The sequence below is a fragment of the Antechinus flavipes genome, chromosome 4 (assembly GCF_016432865.1).
Source record: "Antechinus flavipes isolate AdamAnt ecotype Samford, QLD, Australia chromosome 4, AdamAnt_v2, whole genome shotgun sequence".
NCBI lineage: Eukaryota > Metazoa > Chordata > Mammalia > Dasyuromorphia > Dasyuridae > Antechinus > Antechinus flavipes.
The window spans coordinates 370,014,268-370,031,100 of record NC_067401.1 but is presented as its reverse complement, the minus strand read 5'-3'; the positions used below and the strand labels follow the sequence as shown (position 1 = coordinate 370,031,100).

The 16,833-nt window shown below is 33.9% G+C and overlaps 1 protein-coding gene across 1 annotated transcript in view; it reads right to left on the bottom strand.

The window, feature by feature from the left end:
• USH2A (usherin) overlaps window positions 1–16,833 on the bottom strand; it is a 998,601-nt gene that overhangs the window by 765,887 nt on the left and 215,881 nt on the right. The window contains exons 16-18 of the mRNA XM_051996749.1: window positions 10,277–10,771; window positions 8,719–8,988; window positions 1,752–1,921 (exon numbers count right to left, since the gene is read on the bottom strand). Coding sequence (XP_051852709.1) covers window positions 1,752–1,921; window positions 8,719–8,988; window positions 10,277–10,771 — 935 coding nt within the window. The remainder of the gene's footprint in view (window positions 1–1,751; window positions 1,922–8,718; window positions 8,989–10,276; window positions 10,772–16,833) is intronic.

Genomic DNA, 16,833 nt, shown 5'->3' with positions numbered 1-16,833 from the left:
ACCTGTAGGAATAGAAATAACAAAAAAATTGTATGGGGTGTGTTCAAAGTATACATTAAGCTAGTTTCGCTGAAGTATTCAATACTTTGAGGTTAGTCATGAAAGAGAAGCTTGGAAAGATAAAACGTTGCCTGAAAGTAGAGAATCATAAACACAAAGTAAAAGAATTTTAATTTTAACAAGTAGCAATCACCTGAAGATTTTTGATCAGAATAATATGACCAAATCTATGTTTAAGCAAGATTAATCTGGTTGTAGTATGAAGGATGAAATAAAGACAGGGAAAGTTCTCAGAAAGAGAACTTCAAATTGACTATATACTTCTGACTAGAAATGGGCAAAGGAACCACACAAATTCATACACTCTATAATCTAAGGAACCAACTTATTCTGGATTTATCATCTAACTATGGACTTTGAAATATATATATATAGTGTAATCTGACCTAACAAACATTTATTAAGGGGCTATTTAAGGCAGCATAACATAATGAATAAAGAATTGGCCTCAGGGCCAAAAAGATCTGAATTTAAGTCCAACCTCTGATATGTACTGGCTTCATATAGGCTTGAACCTGGGCAAGTCATCTCATTTCACAGTGCCTTATACAACTAAGAAGACTGAAAGGATCATTTCATCTTCAGCAAAGACAGGGAATTTTAGGAGTTTAGAGATGCCCATGATATAGACACTTGTCTGTGTATAAAAGTCATGAGAAACTTCTTGAGCATAAAAAAACAGAAGGAAGGAAGCTGAATTCCACTGAATCAAGGTAGTATTCTTGCTGAATATATTTTACTAATATCTTTTGATTACTATGATTAAGTAAATCTCTCTTTTAAAAAAATTGGTTTATTCTACAACTATTTCTTTTAAAAAATCGTTCCAAAATTAAAATTAAATTGCTAGGGACTGGTCAGAGTCAGGCCATTTTTACAACTTTACCATTCACCATCTTGCATTTGCATACTGCACATCTTCCAAAACAATGACAAATTTGTTTAGTGAGCAAATATCTGCCTATTTTCAGAGAATTCCGGAGGAGTGTCCTTCTCTGCCCCTCCTCCACCAATATGTATGTATTTATCAAGGAATCTTACATAATCTTAACAACAGAATGATATTGTTGGGAAATAAAAGGCTTAAGTTTATATTCTGTTCTACAATTTTTTTTTTTTTTTTAGAAATCAATAAATGAAAGCTCAAAGAAAAAGTAGTTATCAAGTTCTAGTTATAAACCAGGCACTTTGCTATGTGGTCCCCTGGGGAACAATGACAAACTTGAGATAATACTTGACCATCTTTTATTTACTGTACCTTTAATTAAACAAAATGATTTTAAAAGTCTAATGTGAAAAAAAAGTTTGTGAAAGTCTGTTACTTCTTATATTTTTAATCGAAGACACCCTTGATATACATTTAGATAATTTTCATAAATATTTTTAAAGATAAGGAAACAAATGAGTTGGTTGTTACTTGATATTCTATCCTTCTTTAAGGCTAATAATATAATATGAATATTTATTTCAGTTCTTTTGGATACATAGTTGTGTATGCATTTCACAATTTCAAATAAAAGAAATATACATAAATCTAAGCCTACTCAGCAAGAAAGATACAGACTTCATTATCTGACCAAAAGAGTTCTCAGTAAAGAGAACTTTGGAATGAAAATTATATTTTCAGTAAGGATAATAATATAACACATTAATCAACATTTAATGAAGTAGATGATGGAAAATAACAATACCTGTGAAACATCAAGGAAGTCTAGCTGATAAGGTATTTGTTCTGAAATCAAGTTGACTTTATATATTGTTACTTCTCCCCTTGTTGCATTATTTTCTGGTTTCACCCAAGACACATTTACTGAATATGGAGATAGAGGGAATACTGAAGGTGGTGGCATGAAAACAGGAGCTGAAGACAGATAAAACATTAAATAATGTGCTTTGTTTTTATTGTTTTGTATCATGATTGCAAGTTTTTTAACAGTGTTTATTTATATATTAGTTCTGTTTCCTAAAATTATTTCAAATCAAACCCCTCCTTTAAAAAAATACAACATTCAATTCAACATTTTCTTATTGTTTCATAGCATATATAAATAAAGTTATTTCCTATGTAAAGAATTTTAAAACCTTATCATTAGGGCAAGATTTAAAATAAATCAATAAAATATAATACCAAATACTCCAAGATGATAGGAAACCACTGAGAAAGAATTAATGAAAAATTCATACTTTTAAGAAGCTCTCATTGAAATAAAGCCTGACTCATACCACAAAGCTCTGACCAAAAGAAAAGGCTTCATTGCACAAACATATTAAATGCAATCTTTTTCTGTGTAACAAGAAGACATGAAATTAATCTCCATCATTGTTAATCACGTGGGTTTCCTGTTTTAGGTATCTGAAGCAAAGTCACATTCACTTAAGTGGAAAAGCCTCAAAGAGCTAGTAATAAAATAAGGACAAGTCATAAAAATATATATATATATATTTGGCAAAAAACATTACATCTAGACAAACCAGTTTTCCATCTGAAAAATTATCACTCAAAAGCAAGTAAACTCGAAGGATCCTACTATCCATAGTGACTTTAAGAAGTTTTAAATAAATTTTTGTTGGAATGTTCACATATATGCACACACATATATTCTTCTGCTACTTTTGGTATCCTGATATGGATTTCAAAATGTGCTAACCAAAGGTGTATTACCAAAGGACCTCATCTCACTTCCATTAGCCAGTGACCCATAATATTATGAGGGTCCAGTATTGCATTTTCACCCATTACTTTTCATTCCTGACCTTGATTTTCCCCTTCCAGAATTCCATGCCTCATCACTTGTGATAGCATGGTACTATTATTTGTCCAAGATGGCTAATAGTCATTAAGAGATCCTCAAGCACAATGAACATTCTGTTCATGAATATTCCTATGTATGGAAACATAAAAATGACTGTTTTTCTCAAAGGGCCTAATGATTCAAATATAGATCAGGATCTGGATTTCTTTGGACAAAGAGCTCACAGGAAGAGAATTGTGTTTGAATATAAGTGAAAATTTTCCATGTTAGGAAAGAAGTTGTTTTTTAATTTTACTAAGTACATAAAAGGAAGAATTTTTTACCCAAGCTACTAGTCTTGAGAAACTGATTCAAAACAATTTTAATTGATTTTCTTTTCTGTGAGCTTTAGTTGTGACATCCAGGGCTAGAAGTGGAAGGACCAATCAATCGACAAGCATTTATTAAGGATTTATCATGGGTTCAGAACTGGACCAAGCATTAGAGATACAAACATAAAGGGGAAATATCCCCTACCTTTAAAGACTGAAGTTTATAATGAATATACATATGTGTACATAGACATATACACACAAATACAGATATGTTCTATATATATGTATACACATACATGTGTATACATATATATGTTACTCTTTCATTCTCAAAAAGGATTAATAACATTGCAATGGTGATATCTTGACATGTGTATGAATTGAAGTGAGGTAGAGACACAAAATAATTTTTTCATTAATATACACTATATATATGTATGTGAGATACATAGAATGTAGGTACAAAATAATCTTAGGAGGGAGGTATTGAAAGTTTGGGGAAATGGCAAAGACTTCCTAAAGAAGTCTTAAAGGTAGCCAATAATTTTAAGAGAGAAAGGTAAGAAGGAAGAGAATTGGACGAATAGAGAATAGTAAATGAAAAGGCACTAAGATGAGACAAAGTGCATCATGTATCAAGAACAAGAAGGTCACTATGTCTGTAAAATACATAAAGGCCAAATGGTGTGTAAGAAGAATGGCAAGTTCAGAAAGGGCTGTGTCATGAAGAGCTTTAGGTGGCTAACAGCAGTTTGGTAAAAGTAATAGGGAGGCAATGGAATTACTTGATTGGAAGAGGGAGAAAAGAGGTGATGTGATATGGTCAAACTGCACTTCAGAAAAAACAATTTTGGCAATTACATGGAGATGAATTACAGTGAGGAAAGGTTTAAGGTGAGAGGGTAGTTCTGCAATTTGGAAAATATTGCAATAATCCAGTCAAACAATGATAATGGCCTAAACAAATGAAGTGAATCAAGAGAAGAGTGTTATTTGTGAGAGAAGATGGAGACATCAAAATCACAAAATTTGCCATTGTCTAACTGGCTATGTGAGATGAGCAAAAGAGAGGCTACAGCTTAACAGGGAAGCAGGTAGGTTCTGGGAGAAAGATGAGTTTTGTTTGGGACATGATAAATTTGACATATTTAAAACATATTGAGTTTAAAATGTTCAGTAAGCATTTAATGATGTAAATTTGGACTAAGGAGAAAGACTAGTGTGGAGTCTATAATCATTTAGAAATCATCTGCAAGGGAGCAGCTAGGGGACACAGAGGATAGATCACCATCCCTGGAGTCAATAGGATTTAAGTTCAAATCTGACCTCAAACAGAAGAAGAGGAGGAAAAGGGAGAAAGAAGAAGGAAGAAAAAGTAGTCATCTGTGTGGAGACAGGAGCTGAGGAGATCACTAATTGAATGAATATAGAAGGAAAAGAGAATGCCCAAGATAGTACCAGGGCAACTTTAAGTTTATAAGATGAAAAACCAGCAAAGAAGACTGAAAAGGCATAATTGTACTGGTAGGAAAAATACCAAGAGGACAGATCATAAGTACTCAGAAAGGAGAGAGTGTCCAAAATGACATACAACACAGTCACATGCTGCAAGGTGCTGAAGAATGATAATTGAGGAAATAGTTAAATTTGGAAACTTAGAAATTCACTGATAACTTCAGAGAGATTAATTTTGGTTAAATAATATCAAAAACTCTCCTCTCTCCTCCTTTTGTGACACTGATTTTTCTGGGGTTTCCTGCTATCTGTTTATTTCTTCTCAGGCTCCTTTGCTGATATTTTCTGCCTATCATGCCTATTAACTATGAGAGTCCTTAGGTAAAGGGAATGGATTGTATGGTGATAATCACAATGGGATCTCTCTCTTAGTCACTGTTGGCAATATTCTTGCCAAGTTCTCCTTAATAGGATGGCCTGACACCTGGAAAAAGATCATCTCCCTAAGAGCTAATATGGCATCAGAAGGGGCTAAGGAACAGTCAATATGGTGTTTGCTGCCCAATAACTCAAGGAAAAATTCCAGGCCTAGAACAGAGGTCTGAATATAACATTTGTAGATCCGACCAAGGTCTTTCAGGGCTTATGGACACTTAAATCAAAATTTGGTTGCTCAGAGAAGTTATTCAGTCTAGTATGTCAATTTCATGATGGCGCGCTTGCCTGGGTTCTGGACAATGGGCAGTGCTCTCGAGCTTTCCCCATCACCATTGGAATGAAACAAGGCTGTGAGCTTGTTCCCATGCTTTTTAACATGATGTTTTCAGCCATGTTGTCAAAATCTTCAATGAGGACAAACATGGACTCGTAGTCAGCTACCACACTGATTGTAAATTCTTCAGCTTGAAAAGGCTACAAGCCACAGTCAAAGTGGAGGGAGTATTGGCATGTGGGTTTTTTTGTTTGCAGATGATTGGATGCTCAATGAAGCCTCCAAAGTTGATATGCAACAAAGTATGGATCAATTCTCTGATGCTTGTATTAATTTTGGTCTAGGCCCTTTTCTTTTTTCTCTCACTATAGAGTTTCATCATTTGAGTTCAAATCTGCCCTCAAACACTTACTAATTGTGTGTCTCTGGGCAAGTCACCTCACCCCGTTTGCCTTGGTTTCCTTGTATAAAATGAACTGAAGAAGGAAGTAGAAAGCCACTCTAGTATCTTTGACAAGAAAATTCCAAATGGAATCACAAACTGCTGGAAATGACTAAAATGTCTGTTCAGCAGCAGGAATATGCAGATGACTCCTATATGTAAGCATCCTAACCTAGTCTTTCTTCTGAGCTCTAGTGTTTCATCAGCAACTGCATACTGGAAATTTTGAGTATAGCATCTCATAGATACATCAAACTCAAGGTGCCCCATAGAGAACTCATCAACTTTATTCAAAAACTAATCACACTTTTGAGTTTTTCTAATTAAGAAAATTACCTCAAGGATACCTCAGTCCTCCCATGTAAAGGGCAAGAAATCAGTATGATTAATTTAATCCTAAAACAAGGTGTTAACTCAGTGGAATTGATAAGACAATGGCTATTTAGTAAACAAAATAAAAGCATGTGAGTTCTCTAGTTCAGTATGATTGATTTAATCTTACAACAAATAATGGTTCCCTAGTGATATAATGATTGGTTTATACTTGGTATAATATAATAATGTAATTGTAATAGAGTATATAAACTGGGACAAACTCAGCCAGACACAGACTTCAAGATAGAGATCATCCTGGTGGCTCTCCTGCTTCCTGAACTTTGAGAGAGAAAAGAAAGCTAGCCTAGCTTCAGGGAAGGAGGCAGACTATGAAGGAGATAATAAAGACTTAGGACTTTATCCCTGACTATCCTTGTGGTGTTTACTCTGCTAAAAGGAAGGCTGGTCCCAAAACCTCCAGAAAGCTAACCAGAACCCTACACTCCCATTCTCTCAAGTTCTTAACTTCAGTGTCATTCCCAACCCTTAACTCTAATTCATCCCACATCAGTTGCCAAAGTTCTATGCCTATAACATCTCCCACAAATTTCTAATTCTTTCCATTACTACTGATACCACTCTTGTTCAAATCCTCATAATTTCTTATTGCAGTAACTGTTAGAGTAGAGCTTTGGACCTGGAGTCAGGTAGACGAGTTCAAATCCAGCTTCAGATACTTATTAGCTGACCCTATGCAAGTCAATTAGCTTCTGTCTGCCTCAGTTTCCTCATATGTAAAATGGGGATAATAAGAATAGCATCTAATTCCTAAGGTGGTTGTGAAGAACAAAGGAAATAACATTTGGAAAGTGCTTTGCAACATGAAAGCAATAGGGATAGTAGTGGTAATGATGACAATGTCTTTCCTTACATAATATATCATCCACATAGCTGTCAAAGTTATTTTCCTAAATGTTTCCTCCTCTCTCCTTGTCCCACTCCCCTTCTCCTCTGTGTCCCCCTGTTCACCTCCCTCTCTCTTTCACACACACACACACACACACACACACACACACTGTAGTGGGTACTTATTTTTCTTATTCAAATGTAAGCTCCTTGAGGGGATATACTGTTTCATTTAATATATAGCATGGTGTTCTCTTCTTTTTTATAATATAAGATGATTTTCTCTGAGAATAGGTTTCTTGGGGAGGTTTTCTGGAGGCAGCCTTAGTTTCAGTTAAAAGTAATAATCACCCAAATGCAGCCAGGTGATAAAAGTTCAGATCTTTTATTGCTTCCTCCAAAATAGCCCGGTTAGTTTTTCTTAGAGGCCTATCTTTCTGCTTGGTTCCAAGAGCTCTTGCAGTTGTCCTTTGCCTCTAATTTCTTCAGCCTCCAGCCAGCACAAAGGTGGAAGATGGAATGAATCTCTCTTGCCTCCGAGAGAGGGCTTCTGGCTCTCAATCTCCCAGAGTGCTCCTTCCCAGTCTTGTCTCCTTGCCTGGGGATGGGCAGCTTTCTGGAGAGCCTTTCAGACCAGCCTTGATCTCAGTGGGGGAAGTGCAGGAGCCCAGCCACCGAGGTGGAATGATTGAATCTGGTTGCGCCTCCGAGAGAGGGCTTCTCCTGAACTGACTTGACTGGCTCACTGAAGCTCTATTTATGCTCCTTCTCCAAGAGTGGGATTGTGGTATCCGAGAGTGGGATTATGGGTTTCCTCCCAGAGTGCTCTCTGGCCCTAAGAGCTTCTTACTTATATGAGCTCTCTAAAGGTGTGAACACAAGCATTGTTTCTATCAGTTCTACTTAGTACCTTGTTTCAAGTTCTGGCCCATAACATCTCCTCATAGCATCAGATCAATCATACTGAACCATGCTAAATTATATAATTATTGTCTCTATCAACTCTAATGACTTAACACTTTGTAAGGATTCCAACAACATAGCATATAGTCCTAGCACAGTTAATATATACTTGTTCAATGACTGATGTCAGAGACTCTTATTTAGCTATGTTGATGCTCAGACAAGAGACAATTTTATCACAAAATTTATGTTAGAAAAATCTTTAGAGTGTTAGGACCTGATGAGTTTTGTGCTTTTCTTGGCTTAACCTTCAAAATCTTAAATGACCTCCATATCATGATAGAGTTTTGGAATAGAATTTACTGGAGGGAATCATTCATGATTCCTTTTTTCTCTTACTGAAACAAACATGTGGTTTCTCTTTTCTCCCCTCTCATTTTAAGCTATCTGGTATCTTATTACCCAAGGTATGATTAAAATATAATTACCCTGAATACATAAACATCCATCTATCTTATATGACAAAAAAGAATTAATAGATAAGGAAACATCTCATATCAAAGAGTAGAAGATTGGGGAAGTAAGTAGTATTGTGCAGTAGAAATAACACTAATTTTAGAGACAAGGAAAGAAAGAAAGAAGGAGGGAGGGAGGAAAGAAGAAAAGCAGGAAGGGAGAGAGGGAAGAAGAGATAGAGTAAGAAGGAGAGAGGAAGGGAGGCAAGGGAGGAAGGAAGGAATAACATAGGGATAGCAGAGAGATAGCAGAGGGATAGCAGAAGGACAGCAGAGGGATGACAAGGGGGGGTGAGGAAAGAAAGAAAGCAAAAAGGGAATTAAAGGAATAATTAACCATTACCTGACTCTGCAGTTGTTCCAATTATCCAGTCTGAAGACACACTACCAGCCATATTCACAGCTACAATATTAAATTCATACTTAGTGTATGGCTCCAAATCAGTAATAATTGTAGTTGTTTGGGGAGGTGTTAAGGCATTTTCATTGGCTGATGCTGTAACTGGTTGAGGATTTAACCATCCACTATTCTGAAAAACTCTAGTTTCTGTCATACTTGGTTCATCATTAAATTGTAATCTTCGCATGTAAAGTTCATATCTGATAATTATTCCTAGAAATTAAAATATATAAATCAATATATCTTATTAAACAATTTGATATTTTATAATTCACTAAACAATAAAGTGATCACATATAAACACATTTATATATATACCAGTAACAACAACAACTATCTTTTGATGTTAAAGAGAACTAAAACCTACCTGAGAAGCTGAGGAATCATATCCTAAAACCAACTGTTTAAGCAAATTAAGGAGGTGAGACCCTGGCATAAGGCCCCATATAGAGGTGACAGAAATAACACTTTTAGGGGGGTCTAAGAAATGGGTAGGGAGGAAGAAGACAGACAAATCATCCAGGACAAATATCATTTTACTTGGTCTGTGGCTACTGGAAAAATACCACTAACTATTCTTATAAAGTACATGTGAAATTCCATTGTTTCTGTGCTGCTGAAAAATTGCAAATGTTGTAGGTGTCCTCTAAATTTTGGTTCTATGGGCAAAGTCCTTACTCTGCATAACATGGTCAAATACAAAAGTAGCCACAGAAATTGCAACTTATAACTGGTAAAATCTGTCCCAGGGGAAAAGCTAACAATTCTATTATTAAACAAGAAGAACTAATTCTGTTCTGAGATTTGACAACTATTCCTCTAATTTGAGATTATAATTCTCTTTGGTTGGCTATTTCTTATAATTCTGGCTGATATGCATAAAGATGACAATATTTTAGCTATTTTCTGCTTGTTATCAGCAAATAAGTCATAGAGTGTAACAAAGAAAAACTAATACCTCATAAGGTCTTGCCATGAAAAAGTACGTAATGTTACATTACTAAAAATCTTAATATGCAAGTGTGGCCTATATAACCAAGGGCTCAATATAATCAACACTAAAATTAACTTAATGGAGTCACCTACCCTATATGCATATTTTTTATTATTTTTACATCTTTTTCTTGCTTAAAGGAGAAAATTTACTGCATGTGGATGACCTAACTTGTGACACAGTCAAATATAATGCATTTCACAAGTGAGTTTCAAATTATAAACATCATTCCTGTTGTGGCAGATGTCATTAGGAGCAAAGATAATACTAGCCTTTTAACGGGCAATTTAATTGAATGGAATTTTTGATTAGATTAAAAGAAACGTACTTGCTCCACTGACCAGGACAACTAATATCTTTCATCTTTTGAAATTGCTTCTCAATGACTATTCCACACTTGAGAACCTAACCACAGCTTTGCAATATATAATTCCAAATTTCTAGATTCCCATTCATATTCTACATGGTACACAATCCTCAATGGCTATGACACTCTGGAATTCCTACCATTTGGTTCTTCTGGTGGATGCCATTCTACATAGAGTTCTGTGGAGCTGATTGTCTGCACTGTAGGAGGGTCCATTCTTTGGGGTGGTGCTTGAGCAGTAGTTAAGATCAGAGGTAAGCTATGTAAACATCCACCATTTGTACAGGCCTGAACAGAGAAGCGGTACTTTGTGAATGGAACTAAATTCCAAATGGTGACTAAGGTGTCAAGACCTTCATATGAGCCACAAGACTGAAAGCCATCTAAAGGAATGCATGATAAAATATATTTTTCTATGGGGCCAGAATCATTTAAGGGAGCAGTCCAGTACAATGTCGCAGAATATGGGCTAATGGGAATGATATGATTGAGGTTCAGATTTCCTTCTGGGGTCCCAGATTTTGTTCTGTAGGTCACAGTTGTGCTCCTTGCTGAACCATGCACATTGGTAGTCAAGATGTGATAGGAATAAGATGTGTAAGGTAACAGAGTAGTATCAGTGAAGTTCTGAACTCCTAAAATAAAGACAAAGAAGAACATGATTACATTCAGTAAATAGTCAAAAGGTTATGCCAAATTGCCTTTCTGATATACAATTCCAAGGCAGTCATTAAGTCAACAAGAATTTATTATTTCTACATGCTAGGCACCTTAAGCATTAGAGACATCAAGACAGGCAAAAAATATTTAAAACAAACCTCTATTTCTTGAAATTTAAGTAAATATTTGGAACATACTGGAGAGAAAAAGTGCCAAGAATCTGCACAACCAGAATTATTTCAGTGCTCCAAGAAAACTGTGCCCAAAAAAAGGAAACTTGTGAAACTTATATTTGTGGCTAGAGAGAAGGGGAAATTTCTTAAAATTTTTACATTCAATTTGTCACATGTTTCATCATTTACATATATCCCACTATCATTCAATTGTAAATGCAAAAAGATGGGTATGGTCCCTGCTTAGCATATTATCTGAACATTTCTCAATTCAATTCAGCATAAATCTATTAAGTTTTTGCTACATGTGATTTATTATCTTTATTGTTTCTCATTAAGGCAAAAATTACGACTTAAAACTATAATTTATATGAAGAGTTACATGATCCAGATAAGGTTCTTTTGAATGTATGTATTCACATCTTTATTATTTTCTAGATGTGTCTGTTCTCATCTAATCATAGTCATAGTCTCGTTTTTTTCTCTTTCATTCTCTCTATCCCCCTCCATCTAAGATCTATAAACTATGATCTCTGAATAGATTCTAAGAAGCTGTATTATCAGGAAAATCTGAATGCTAATCCTAACATTATTATTATTGGCTATTTATTTTCTTGGAATTAGTTAACTCCTCCCTTTAAATAATTACTAAGTTGTTGAAACATCAATGGCAGAGTGCCAGATATGTAGCAGGAATCTAACAAACACTTATTTATTGGTTACTCAATTAAATGGACTGAAGGAGAGAACATTACAGGAGCCTTAGCACATGTCAAAACTTATAGTAAAACAGAGGCCTAGTTTTAAAGGAATAAACTGATTTACTGATTTTGGAACTATTGAGGCTCTCTTATTGATTATGTTTTGTTCATGGATAATTCTTTTTCTGTTGTTTAGCAAACATTCTCAGCTTCCAAAACGTTCTCCCCAGTCAAGAATTAAGTCGGCAACTAGTTGCATTGATGGTACTAGTACATCTCAGAACTGGAGAAGAATGTGTAAAATATTTCTATATTAGCTATAGCCAGACCATAACTACTATCAGTCTCCCACTTTTTTTTTTAATTTGGTATTTGTCCAAAGATTGGAACCTATATATGTATATATTATGGGCTGACATTATATCTAGCAAAAGATTATAATAAGGAAAAAAAAGACAGAGAATCTGAAATTCACAGTATCAAAATTTAAAGCCTACAGTAAGAGCCAAAGACACATGCAAATGTTTAATTGACTTCATAACCCAAAATACAGAATTCTAAGGTGAGGAAGAAAATACCCAATGTTTACTATGAGTCTCAGTACTCTTAAGAATAATTTAGGATATGTGTTTATCAGGAATATTTTTTGTTAGACAAGAAATCAAAAATATTTTCTATTTGGATTGCTTAAGTCATACAACACATGATCAGAAAAAGTTTCAAAAACTCTTTAATTCAATTTCTTTATATTCAACAAGCATTCATTCAGCATCTCCTATGTTCTAGCTTAAGGAAAACATATCTCTAGGGGAAATAGCTTCATGAAAACCATGAAATGATGATGTGAATTTGCAGGTAACACCAAATAAAAGGTCATAAAAAGAAAAGAAGAGTGATAGTGATTGATTAGTTTTTGCTTAGAAGATTTGAGACAGCTATTTGTCAACCTGACATAAACAATAGAAGTTCTCTGTCTTCCTAAAGCATGTAACCAAGATATGATGGAGAACTCCCAAAGAACTCTCAAAACTTACAACTGCTAAACACCTGTATTGATCCATGTGGCACTACTACCAAGGAAATAACATTGAGAATAGAATCAGAACATATGGGTTCAAATTTTGCTTCAGATACTTACCAATTATGTGACAATTACTTTACACCTCTGAACCTTAGTCTTTTTAAGTGTAAAATGAGAGTGTTGGACTAGATAGATGGATCAAGGGAGCATAGATTTCCATCTAGCAAGGACCTGGAAGAAATCTATTACAAACTTTCTCTCTTTACATATGAGGAAACTGGGGCTTAGCAAAATTAGATTGTGAACCCAGATCTTCCTAATCACAAATCTATTGCTCTATCCATGCTGCCACACTAGCTCCACCAGAGCTTACCTCTAAGATCCTTCCTAGTTCTACATCTCTAAATCTACAATCTATCATAAAGAATCTCGAAAGCACTGCCAAAGTTTTACAAAGTCCTAGCTTCCCCCCACCCCAGGAAAAAACGGAGACTTGAAAGATTCAAGTAGAATGCTTTCTTCATTACTATTAAGTTTGAAATATTCAGAAGAGAAAATTAGATCCAAGAATGAACATTTAGCTAATAACTTAGTGCCTAAAAACAGGAACTCGATTTCTGATCTAGCTTCAAGAAGAAGATCAACTATTGGCAAGGAATGGAGTGACCTGCTAACAAAGTCTCATAAATATACATATGCAGAGAACTGCAATAATATAACTGAGTGAATGATCATCTCAAAGCCTATATCTCCTTTTACACTTCAAAACAGCCATAAATCCAACTAATAAAGTAGGATCCACAAAAAAAAAGAAAAAAGAAAGAAATATCCTCAAGAAAAAAACCCACATAAAAAATGTAGAAAGAATATTGAATCAATGGGTAAACAAAAAGAGATCTAATGCTCTAAAGAAATATTATGAAGCCAACAAATAATATTAAATAACTCCAATTAGGCTAGATTAAATACAATAAAATAATTATATACACCTCAAAGTGTTTAAGAATCTAAATTAAAGTAAATAAGGAAAAAATGATAGCTTAAAAAAAAAAAGAACCTAAAAGACAAAAATTGAAGTTTAAATGAAAGGGTAAAATTTTTAATTAATCAAAGTACATTCTGCAAAGGGAAGTAGCATAGATGGAATACAGAAATTCAGAGATGTAAAAAAGAAATATTAGAACTAAATAAAAATATACTGAAAACTTGAGGTTTCTAAAAATCAAAGCAATTGACCTTGAAATATACTCAGCATGACAACCTAAGAATAACTCATGTCCCAGAAAATATGATGACATAAAAGTCTGTTTTTCAGGAAATTATGCAAGAAAACTGCCTAGAATTGTTTGAATTAGAGAACAAAGGACAGATGAATATAGTACAACTGGAACCATCAGAAAGGAGTATTAAATTTAACTTTCTCCAAGAGGAGTTTCATGGTCAAAAAGAAAGTTTTATAATATGACAAGAGGATATGACTAATTTACAACAGAATTCCATTTTAAATCGGGACTACTGATTGACAAATTAAAGGAAATGCACAATTATGACATCAAAATTGCAAGGAAAATGACATTTGTCTAAATATAACATCTTCCAAACCTAAACATATTCTAAGGGGGGGAAGATAGATTTTCAACAGAATCACTGAGTTCCAATTATTCCTTTTGAGATAGATAGGAGATAAGAAGAGCTTTTGAAATATAAATCCTGAAATAAAAAAATATATATATAATAAATGCAAAAGTTCATATGCTTTAAGAATAATAAGACTCCTAACAAAGAATCATTTTTAATGTTAATTAATAAAACAAAGAATGATTATTTGTGGGTTTGGGTGATCAGGGGGAAAAGTATCCTAGAGAAGAAAGATAGTATTTAAAAAGTAAACTGACATGGTCAAGAAACGGGTAGAAGAAAAGAAGTTTCACTGTTAAAAAGGTAAAATTAGTGATGAACTGTTTCAATAAAAATAAGAAATAAGTAACTTGACTCAATTACAAGGGATAAATAGGCAAGATACAACATTCTGAATCATAGATGAAAAGGAAAGAAGAAACCTGGATTCAGATTGATTCAAACAAGACAAACTGTGGATACCTAGTGATGATTTTTAAAAAAAATAAAATAAAATAGAATAGAATTTGATAAGAAAATGAACTTAAAAATTATAGCCTTGAATGTTAATAGATGAAATTGACCCTTAAAATGGAAGAATAAAATAGAAAATAAAGTAAGTTAGAAAAAAATCACATTTAGCATTAAGGGAGAAGACTAGATTAAAACTTCTTATACTTCACTTAAGTAAAAAGTGATAACATGATTTTAAAAGATTATACTAAAGAAATAGCATTGGAATATAAAAACAAGGAAACTACCTTTTTTTGAGGCATCAAAGATTATGAATTTCGTTAGGAGGGGTGTGTGGACTTAGCTCTAGGATTTCGTTGGTATTGAGTTTCTAGTGACAAACCTCACTCTGCCAAATTTAGTTTCAAATTTATAGAATTGTCAGAGAACACTGCAAGTGCATTTGATCAGGACTTCACAACCATGTATAAGAGAAAGGACACTGATCTGAACCAAACTGACCCTAAAATGACCAGACTGCTTTCTTATAACAAAAGAATATCAATATGAGATGTGTGTGGTGAGTAGTAAAACATTTAAATATTTTAGAGATTGTTTGTTTGTTTTAAGCAAGAGATTCTAAACTTACAAAGGTGGCAAGCAATAACACTTATCATTTGAACTCAGATCCTTTGACTCCAATTCCATTTTTTTTTTAATGCATCACCCTGGACTAAAAAAAAAAAAAAAAACAAAGATAAGATTTCTGTGCTTTTATTTTTTAATCTCTAGGCTAATTTCTTTGCTCATGGGTCCATTTTTAGAGCTGGCTTGGCTTGGCACAGAAGCTTACAAAAAACCTTAGGAGTTTAAATAAAGTATGCACACACAGCAATAAGACAACAGTAGATGACTTCAACATGTCCTTTAAATTCATGACAAAAGGTACAGCTATGTGGTGCAGTGGATAATAGAGCGCCAGCTCTATTGGACTAGACAAGTCAGGAGAATCTGAGTTGAAATCTGGTCTCAGACATTTTAATACTTCCTAGCTGTGTGACCCTGGCTAAGTCACTTAACTCCAATTGCCTCAGCAAAAAACAAATAAATAAATTCATGACAAAATCAGCAGTAAGGTAAACAAGAAGGAAATATAAATTTGAATAAAATATTAGAAATACTAGTTTACATAGACCTTTCATAATTACTAAAGGGGAATAATTGGTCATAAATTCCTCCCTTCTTCAAAGATCTGATAGGTAAATTATCCCATTATCTCGAAATCATGTATCCATTTTGACCTTATTTTGGTATGGGATATGAGATGTAACTCTACACCAAGTTTCTGCCATATTATTTTCCACTTTTCCTAGCAATTTTTGTCAATAGTGAGTATTTATTCCATAAGCTGAAGTTTGGGGAGAGGAGAGGTTAGCAAATATTAGTTTGCTATAGGTCTTGATTATTGTGTTGTGTGTATCTAATCTATTCCACTGATCCACCATTGTATTTCTTAGCCAATACCAAATGATTTTGATTACTTTTAGTTTATAAATTATAAATGCTAAGCTACAATGCTTTCTACTTTTTTTTTCATTAATTCCCTTGATATTCTTGAGCTTTTTTTATAGGACTAAAAAAATAATAATAAAATTCATCTGGAAGAACAAAAGATCAGGGAATGTATCCAATTTGTCTCCATTACAAATAATGCTTGCTGTAAGTTTTAGAGAGATACAGCTTATTATTTTAAGGAAAGCTCCTTTTATCTCCATGTTCTCTCCTGTTTTTAATAGAAATAGAAATAGAAAATGCTGCTGTATTTTGTCAAAAGCTTTTTCTGCATTTATTGAGATTATCATATAATTTCAATTATGGTAATAGTTTTCCTGATATGAACCAACCCACTTGGTCATAGTGTATTATGCTGCTGATAAGTTACATACTCTTTACTATATTTAATTTAAAATTTTTTGCATCAATATTCATTAGGGAGATTAGTCTAATTTTCTTTCTCTGTTTTGGCTCTTCCTGTTTCATGTATCAGTACCATATTTGTGTCATAGAAGAAA